Source organism: Eriocheir sinensis, chromosome 7, assembly GCF_024679095.1.
Source record: "Eriocheir sinensis breed Jianghai 21 chromosome 7, ASM2467909v1, whole genome shotgun sequence".
NCBI lineage: Eukaryota > Metazoa > Arthropoda > Malacostraca > Decapoda > Varunidae > Eriocheir > Eriocheir sinensis.
The window spans coordinates 17,174,597-17,185,280 of record NC_066515.1 but is presented as its reverse complement, the minus strand read 5'-3'; the positions used below and the strand labels follow the sequence as shown (position 1 = coordinate 17,185,280).

General features: G+C 38.1%; 1 protein-coding gene across 1 annotated transcript in view; it reads right to left on the bottom strand.

Moving 5' to 3' along the window:
* LOC126993604 (ADP-ribosylation factor-like protein 5B) overlaps positions 1-4,937 on the bottom strand; it is a 26,428-nt gene extending 21,491 nt beyond the window's left edge. The window contains exon 1 of the mRNA XM_050852779.1: positions 4,781-4,937. Coding sequence (XP_050708736.1) covers positions 4,781-4,826 — 46 coding nt within the window. The 5' untranslated portion in view covers positions 4,827-4,937. The remainder of the gene's footprint in view (positions 1-4,780) is intronic.
* Between the last annotated feature and the right edge of the window lie 5,747 nt (positions 4,938-10,684).

Below are 10,684 nucleotides of genomic sequence, written 5' to 3'. Positions count from 1 at the left end.
GGATGTGAAAGAAAAGTGAATAAAAGTAAAGAAATAGAAAAAAAAGAATGCATGAGAAAAAGTGAAGAAGAAAAGGATAAGAAAGAAAATGAATGAGTAAGAAAAGGAAATAAAGGAAGGTAAATGAATACAGAGGAAAGAAGAAATATAAAAGAAACACAAAAAAGAATAAAGACTACAAAGGAAATAAAGGAAGGTAAATGAATACAGAGGAAAGAAGAAATATAAAAGAAACACAAAAAAGAATAAAGACTACAAAGGAAAGAAAAATGTATAAGAAAACAAAGAAAAAAAAAGGAGGAAAGAAAAATGAATAGGAAAACAATAACAAAAAGGAAAGATGTCACTATTATTATGAGGTAACGAGAGAACAGATGGGCAGATGTGACAGACAAATGACAGGTAAGGAGGCAGTGAGATAACAGGGACTCACTTCACTCACCCACCTGCTACTGATACACAAATGGAAAGCTAAGGGAGAACCATCACTTAAGCTACCTCCCTCCCTTCACCTCCTTCCCTCTGGCCCTTCTCTCTCATGATCTCCCTCCCTCCCCCACTTCCAGCATATACTTGCAGATAGACAGATGGCTAGATGGAGTGAGATGAATAGACAGATAAAAAAGCAAAGGCAGACAGACAAATAGATAGATATGTAGAGAGAGATAGAAAAGTATTATGACAAAGAAAAATAGAATGGATAGATAGGGACAGACAGACAGACACATACATGCACTGATACGTAATTTTATATCCCGTGTTTATGTGTAAATGTATATGTACCCTTAAATATCTGACTCCCACACAAAGTCAAAAACATAAACAATATTAATCATCACATCTGCATAAAAATAACAACTAACTGAGGAAAACAAGCTTACAGTAAACAACTTGATCTACACATAAGAAGCAAAACTTGAACTAAATGATCTTGATGCAAATAAGAACTGATACTCTGATGATTAATGAATGTAAATAACTAAAAATAATACAAAAATAAAAAAGCAAAAACAATAATATAACTAACTGCCAATAAGATTTAACACCTCAATGGTTAATATTTTTTTCACCCGTAAGAACTAGAACCATTGTACGCAACCCAGAATGCATAATAATGACCAAAGACCATGATGACCTTACAATGAGTTTACGTTAACGCCTCTTGACGTCAGGATAAGATAAACTCCACAATGCTATAGTTTGACTCAATCCTCCAAAAACACACACACACACACACACGCACATATTTTGTTTTGCTATTCATTTTTTCTATGCAAATGTGATGATCAATATAGTTTGTTTTATGACTTTGTATGGGAGCCAGAAATTAATCACTACATACACATATCCTGAATAAACTGTCTATTATTATTATTATTATTATTATTATTATTATTATTATTATTATTATGCACCAACTACCACTCTTCAATGTTTTCTCTGCATAGCATCTTATCAGCACTATGTTATGCTTCCATGAGACCACTGAAGGTTAGGTTAGACAGTGCCAGCCTTGTGTCCATTCTAAACTAGTACCACAAGATATGATAATGCAGTTTTGGGTGAGTGGTGGTGTGTGTGTGTGTGTGTGTGTATTTACCTAGTTGTGACATACAGGAAAAGAGTTACGCTTGCGCTGTCCCGTCTCCATATCCACTCTTGTCCAACTTTTCCTTAAAATCATGAATGTTTCTTGCACAAACCACCTCCTTCTCCAGCCTATTCCATAGCTCAATGCTTCTGTTTGGGAAGCTAAACTTTTTCACATCTCACTTACATGTGGTCGCCCTCAACTTCTTTCCATGTCCTCTCGTTTCTCTCTCATTCCACACACACGGGTCCTCTCTGTCCAAATGCTCCACTCCGCTCGCCACCCTGTACACCGCTATCAGGTCTCCTCTTTCTCTTCTTCTCTCCAGGGTTGTGAGCCCCATGCTATTGAGTCTCTCCTCATAAGTCCAATCTCTAAGTGTGTGTGTGTGTGTGTGTGTCTGTGTGTGTGTGGTGGTAGTGATGGTTGGGTATAAGAAGGTAATTTTTTTTTTAAACACCATCTTCCAATTTTAAGGATGAAACCATTTTTTTCTGGTGCTAAGTTTCAATGCATTTTGATTCTATCTGTTAACTGTTTCTAGGGTAAGTCACTAGATTTTGCATTTCCTCCCATCTGAAAGCTTGTGATTTACATGAAACAACACAAATTAAAAGGGGATGGCTGATTTAACTCCACAAAGGACAGTAACAGAGGAACCAAACTGTTAACCTGCAGAGGACAAATTCATGAAGCCATTTATGAGACCTGCCAAGGCTACCATTGATAAGTCTTCTGGTAACTCCATCCACTGTGACTATGACATGTCTAAGAGGTGGGGGACATTACAAAAAGTTACTTCTTGATTCCCCACTATCTGTTCATAGGTAAGCATTCACAGGTAAGAACACTCTTGATCTTTAGGCAGCTCCGATGGTAATGAATGAAATGCCGGTCGGGCCATCACTTCATTCATCGCCATCAGAATCACCTGAAGACAAGGACTGCTCGTAGTGGGCACAGATACCAGAAGACTTACCAATAACAGGTCCCAGAAGTGGCTTTAAGGATTCGGCCCAAGATTGTTGAACCCCCAAAATCAACTCAATATAGCCCTGCATGAGGCACTTTAAATTTCATAAAAGCAAAAAAATGACATTACCAAGCAGAAATACAAAATAAGATGTTTACTTCAATATTTAAGAGAGAGAGAGAGAGAGAGAGAGAGAGAGAGAGAGAGAGAGAGAGAGAGAGAGAGAGAGAATACAAAGATGAAACTAACAGCATCCTTTCTTAACCTACAACCTCTAGCACTGTTCCTAAGGCTTTGTGGAGTGACTGAGGTGGTAATGATGATAATACACACATAATAATAGCTAATAAATATAAAAACTGCAGCATCCAAGAGAAAATAACAAGACAAAACTAACAGCATCCATTTCTAACCCACAACCTCTAGGGTAGGCGGTGGCTGAGTGGTAAGAATGCGGGCCCTGCATTCACCGCGCCATGGACGACGTCGGTTTGAATTCGCCGCTACCACCTGGGATTTTTCAGTCACCGCCAAGTGCCCTAAGACTACCCACATGTTGTCTTGAAGACCACCCATCAACCCGGCCTCTAGAAGAAACCATCCAAGTGAATCAAGAATGAGTTCCAGGGGGCAGCATGAGCCAAGCATAAATGGTGCCACTATAAAAATTGCCTGCGCCATGATGGGCTTGGGCAGACCACCAGGCCCCTTTAGAATGCCTACTGGCGCTACAAGGCGAAGACGTAGAAAAAAAAATGAAGCTACAGAGGCGAAATAAGTCATAAAAAAGGATAATTATAAGAAAAAGACCTATATAAATAAAAAAGCTACCGTATATGAATATGAATTTGACAGCATCCATTCTTAACCTACAACCTCTACACTGTTCCTAAAACTTTGTGGAGCTCCTGAGGTGATAAAAGTGATAAAAATACGATAATTATAAGTAAAAAGACCTAATACAGCATCCCAGAGAGAGGAAATAATGAGATGAATTTGACAGCATCCATTCTTAACCTACAACCTCTACACTGTTCCTAAGACTTTGTGGAGCTCCTGAGATGATAAAATTGATAAAAAGACAATAATTATTAATAGAAAGACCTCCTGTAGCTCTTCAAGTATATACTATAGATAATGAGATGAATTTGACAGCATCCATTTTTATCCAATAACCTCTACCACTGTTCCAGAGACTTTGTGGAGCTACTGAGGTGAAATAAATGGTAAAAAATACGATGAATGTAAGTAAGATGACCTCCTGTAGCCCTTCAAATATATATAAATAACGAGATGAATTTGACAGCATCCATTTTTACCCTATAACCTCTACCACTGTTCCTGAGACTTTGTGGAGCTACTGAGGTGAAATAAATGATAAAAACAGACAATAAATATAAGTAAACAGACCTCCTGTAGCCCTTGAAATATATATAAATAACGATTTTTTTTTTTTTACAACAAAGGAGACAGCTTAAGGGCACAAAAAAAAAGGGAACAATAATAAGAAAAAGCCCGCTACTCGCTGCTCCCAAAAAGAATCCAAAGAGGTGGCCGAAAGTGAGGTTAATTTCGGGAGGAGAGGTGTCAGATACCCTTCTCTTGAAAGAGTTCAAGTCATTGGCAGGAGGAAATACAGATGAAGGAAGACTGATTAAGATTAAGATTAAATTTGACAGCATCCATTCTTAATCCACAACCTCTATCATTGTTCCTGAGACTTTGTGGAGCTACTGAGGTGAAAAAAATTATGAAAAAGACGATAATTATAGTAAAAAGACCTCCTGTAGCCATTCAAATATATATAAATAACGAGATGAATTTGTCAGCATCCATTCTTAATCCACAACCTCTACCATTGTTCCTGAGACTTTGTGGAGCTACCGAGGTGAAAAAAATTATGAAAAAGACGATAGTTATAAGTAAAAAGACCTCCTGTAGCCCTTCAAATATATATAAATAACGAGATGAATTTGTCAGCATCCATTCTTAATCCACAATCTCTACCATTGTTCCTGAGACTTTGTGGAGCTACTGAGGTGATAAAAATGATACAATAGACGAAAATTAAGAGTAAAATGACCTCCTGCATCCACCCAGAGATCTAAAAACAAGGAAAGGCAGGATAATTATAACATATGTGAGAGCTGGATGTGTTAAGGCGTCCAGATAGTCGCTTTTAACCTTATTCATTTTTTATTATTTTTCGTGCTCACCTTCGTTGCCAAAGAGACTCCACAACTTGGCGATGAGGATTCCCATGGTGAGGCGAGGTGGAGGTACGAGGAGGTACAATGAGGAGCTAATGCAACACGCCTTCCCCCACTGATGGCCACGACAACACTGACGCAACGCTGCCACTGCCTCCACTTTTTGTTCGAGGGTGAGGGGCGAGTGTAGCGGCCTCTCGTTCGTAAAGTAGCAGGAAAGCATAATATAATACCAGGAGTCGGTTATTTTCAGGGATGGAGTGAACGCAATAGTTGTGTATTAGAATACGAATACGTATACTTCAAATCCCAATGAATACAGATATGAATTCAAATCCACTGAATTTTATGGCTTGGATTCGAATACAAATAGCCTATAGCTACTTCTTGAAAGTATTCATCAATACATTCGTGAATATTTATCATTTAAAAATACCTTCTTGAAGTAACTATTTGAATACGAATACCAGTACACCCAAATACGGGATTCGAATATTCGAATACGAATACCGAATAGCTGCGATCCTCCATCCCTGACTATTTTACTGATACATTCCTTTTAACACACTTAATGTGTCATCCAAAACCCAATGGAAACACTCTTTATGGCATTCCTTTTTTTTTTTTTTTTCATTCAGTATCTCATTCTACAACTATATAGCGGAACTACATATATAGCGCCAATATATAGCGTCCTACTAACTCTTCCAATATGTCTTTTTTTCCTCACTTTCTATATTCCTAACTTCTAACTGAAATAAACTAATGTTGTGAGCAAATTTAAAACTGCTATATAGCCTAAATTCAACTTGATAGTGACAGTGATCGTTTACCTGCAACAATAAACTATCAATCAATCAATCAATCATGTTAAATCTCAAATCAGGTACGTGCTGATCTTGCCTAATCAATCATTTAAGACGTTAACAAAGCAAAAGAAGATACCAAACTACTCTCTAAGAAAGTAGACGACCCATATTTCATTGAAGGCAACAGTGAAAGTAAAAAAAACTACTGCAGGAGACCTTGGCAACGCTGCTGTATTGGTCCTTTCTTCTGCTGATTTAATTTTCTTAATTATAATTTTTTTTTCTTATTCCTCTTCTTTATTCCCTTTTATTACGTATTTTTCCTTTCCTTTCCTTAAGAACGCTGCTGTATTGGTCCTTTCTTTTGATTTCCTTTTTCTTACGTGACTTTTCTTATGCAGCTGATATATTAACTAAAACTGAACTATCTCCGAATGCTGGCCAACCCTGAGAATATATATATAACATAAGACCTCCTTCATTATCTATGCAGCGTTTGAGGATGTGAATCAGTCTTATAAATCAATTCTTGCTTATGGAAGAATATTAATTATAAGCTTCACTATTATTGTCATTGCTAAACAGCAAAAGATGGTCAAACCCGAAAATATATATACAAAACCTAGCTCTTTCACTGTCTATATGAAACGTATGGGGATGTAAATCTTATAAATCAATCCTTGCCCATGGTCCTAGCCTTTCCTAATGTCATTGCTAAACTTAGTTATAAAATAAGGCCAAGCCTGAGAATACCTAACTAAGACCTCGTCCATTGTATATGCAGCGTTTTGGGATGTAATTCATCTTCTAAATCCTTGCCTATGGTAGAAGCTTCAATATAAAAAGAATTGCCATTGCTAAACCAACTAAAAGATGGTGGAGGACGTTGGGAAAGGCCCTTTGATGATGATAATGATGATGAAGTGAAAAAAAGCCATATATATATTGAATTGAAATATTTATTGTTGTAAAATACAAGGGGAATGGCTGTCTTGCAGACAAACCACTGACTAGGCATAACAAAAATCTCCAGTGTACAAAAATAAAAACACATGTTGAAGTTTGTTAACAGAAAAAGGAATTAGAATGTAAATACTGATAATATTCCTGAGTAGGTACACATGCAATTACCTAAATTACCACCTGGCAGCAAACTTTGGGTACTCCTTAATTATGGCAGGCACAATGTTATGATTAATGAACCAGGTGACAAGGGAAGGCACATCACTTATACCCTGAGGACGGTAACAGGCTATGGCAGGACACTCAAGGACATGATGTTGTAGAGTGTGACCTCCCGGCCTGGCGCACACAGCACAATAATTAAGACTCGGGTGGGGCACCACTCACCTCCCAGTAGTATTTATACCCTAGCCTAAGACGCATTACAACCAGATCATATAAGGCACTCTTTCTACCGTAGGTGACATTCGTGTCTTGCGAAACATGGACATAGTGGATAGACCTTGGACTACCCCTCTCATAGCAGCTGGCAACGGCAGAGTCGATTGAGCTTTGTGTGTAGAGTTTAAGTCTGCCTTTGATATAATTATAAGTATATTCTGCAGGAGTGCCTTCTAAAGTCCTATTAAGGGCACGCCGAGCCCAAGCATCCGCTTGTTCATTAAAAGGGATGCCCATTACATGCCATATATATATATATATATATATATATATATATATATATATATATATATATATATATATATATATATATATATATATATATGTGATGAAGTGAAAAACAAACAAACAAACATATATTTACCTTTACTTAGATATACAGAGGTGGATGACGTTGGGAAAGGCCGTTGATGATGATGATGATGATGATGATGAAGTGAAAAACAAACAAACAAACATATATTTACCTTTACTTAGATATGCAAAGGTGGAGGACGTTGGGAAAGGCCTTTGATGATGATGATGATGATGATGATGATGAAGTGAAAAACAAACAAACAAACATATATTTACCTTTACTTAGATATACAGAGGTGGATGACGTTGGGAAAGGCCGTTGATGAAGATGATGATGATGATGATGATGATGAAGTGAAAAACAAACAAACAAACATATATTTACCTTTACTTAGATATACAGAGGTGGAGGACGTTGGGAAAGGCCTTTGATGATGATGATGATGATGATGAAGTGAAAAACAAACAAACAAACATATATTTACCTTTACTTAGATATACAGAGGTGGAGGACGTTGGGAAAGGCCTTTGATGATGATGATGATGATGATGATGATGATGATGATGATGATGAAGGAAGTGCAAAAAAATCCATATATATTTACCTTTACTTAGAGGTAGAGGTGGAGGACGTTGGGAAAAAAGCCTTTGATGACGATATGATGCGCAAGGGAGGGAAAGACAGGTCATATAAATTTACCTTTACTCAGAGGTGGGCAAGTGCAGTACTTATATTATAATGCGGTAGTGCGGTAGCACCGCATCACAAAAAAGTACCGCACTACCGCAAAATTTCTGAAAATACCGCACTACCGTAAAATTTCTGAAAATACCGCACTACCGCAAAATTTCTGAAAATACCGCACTACCGTAAAATTTCTGAAAATACCGCACTACCGCAAAATTTCTGAAAATACCGCACTACCGCAAAATTTCTGAAAATACCGCACTACCGTAAAATTTCTGAAAATACCGCACTACCGCGGACCGCACTAAAAAATCCTGCGGTATTTTTTTGCGGTACTTTGAAAACTATCGAAGACATTTGCAGCGCGGCATCCTCACAGAAATGTCTTTTTTTTTTTTTTTTTTTTTTACAGTGAATCGGACTCAATCAGTCAATCGGTATCAGTCATTCTGACTTTTCAGTTATTGTTCAAAATCAAATACTAAATAGACAGACTAAACTACTACACTGCGAGTCTTCTTTAACCCGCGCGGTGCCGGCCATTTCAACCCCGGACCCGTCCGTGGTGCCGGCCGATTTTTCATTTTTTTACGAGTTAAAAAAATCCGAAGCAAATGTAAGATAGTGGAAAAACATGCAAAAAGTGTTTTAGCAAATAAAAAAAAAAAAAATAAACCCACCTTATAAATGTTGATGTTGCCTCTCGTTGGTGCAATTAACTAACGGTACTCTCACTCGGTTTTACATAGTTTTTATTAGTTGCTGAATCAACATCAGACATGTCTGATAAGTTGATAACATATCCTCAATATCAAACGCGAATAACTCGGAGTAAATCTGTTCATCACTCGACCCAAGGCGGCGCGCCATGACTGACTCTGACGATGACTGTTCAAGCACTAACATGATCGGCTCGCAGCTCATGTCCCGTACAAAGTTTCCCGTACATGTTTATATTATAAATAAAATATAATAAATATTAAATAGATTGATTCCAAAAGTGCATTTGTAGCCGTTTGATTTATTATTGCTTTTATTTTGGGAAAATCTATTGTAAATTAAGGCAATTGTACTATTTTAAGCACGTTTCCTTTATTTGGATAACCAGGATAGGCACTGAGTTTTTTTTTTATTTTTTACTACCGCTACCGCAGTACCGCACACCGCGTACCGCACTGGGAAAGATAAAAATGGGACCGCACTACCGCAACCACACTAGCTACTCCGGAAAAAGTACCGCACTACTGATTTTTCAGTACCGCGCCCACCTCTGCCTTTACTTAAAGATATAAAGGTGGAGGACATTGGGAAAGGCCTTTCATGATGATGATGATGAGGAGGAGGAGGAGGATAAAGGGAAGGGAAAAACAGGACATACATATATTAACCTTTATAGAGATGGAGGTGGAGGACATTGAGAAAGGCCTTTGATGATGATGATGATGACAATGATGCTGATCTAAAGGAGGGAAAACACAGGATATATATACTATTTCTCTTTACTTGGAGACAGAGAGACAGGGAGGTGGAGGACATTGGGAAGGCCTTTGTTGATGATGCTGTGAAGGGAAGGGAAGGGAACGAAAATCAATCCATATATATTTACCTTTACTTAGGAACAGATCGAGATGGAGGATGTTGGGGAAGGCCTTTGTTGATGATGCTGTGAAGGGAAGGGAACGAAAACCAATTTATACATATTTACCTTTACTTAGGGACAGAGGTGGAGGACATTGGGAAAGGCCTTTGTTGATGATGCTGGGAAGGGAAGGGAACGAAAACCAATTTATATATATTTACCTTTACTTAATTAGAGACAGATGCAGGATGTTGGGAAAGGCCTTTGTTGATGATGCTGTGAAGGGAAGGGAACGAAAACCAATTTATATATATTTAGGGACAGAGAGGTGGAGGACATTGGGAAAGGCCTTTGTTGATGATGCTGTGAAGGGAAGGGAACGAAAACCAATTTATATATATTTAGGGACAGAGAGGTGGAGGACATTGGGAAAGGCCTTTGTTGATGATGCTGTGAAGGGAAGGGAACGAAAACCAATTTATACATATTTACCTTTACTTAGGGACAGAGGTGGAGGACATTGGGAAAGGCCTTTGTTGATGATGCTGGGAAGGGAACGAAAACCAATTTATATATATTTAGGGACAGAGAGGTGGAGGACATTGGGAAAGGCCTTTGTTGATGATGCTGTGAAGGGAAGGGAACGAAAACCAATTTATATATATTTAGGGACAGAGAGGTGGAGGACATTGGGAAAGGCCTTTGTTGATGATGCTGTGAAGGAAAGGGAACGAAAACCAATCCATATATATTTACCTTTATTTAGGGACAGAGAGGTGGAGGACATTGGGAAAGGCCTTTGTTGATGATGCTGTGAAGGGAAGGGAAGGAAAACCAAGCCATATATATTTACCTTTATTTAGGGACAGAGAGGTGGAGGACATTGGGAAAGGCCTTTGTTGATGATGCTGTGAAGGGAGGGGAAGGAAAACCAATCCATATATATTTACCTTTATTTAGGGACAGAGAGGTGGAGGACATTGGGAAAGGCTTTTGTTGATGATGCTGTGAAGGGAAGGGAAGGAAAACCAAGCCATATATATTTACCTTTATTTAGGGACAGAGAGGTGGAGGACATTGGGAAAGGCCTTTGTTGATGATGCTGTGAAGGGAAGGGAAGGAAAACCAAGCCA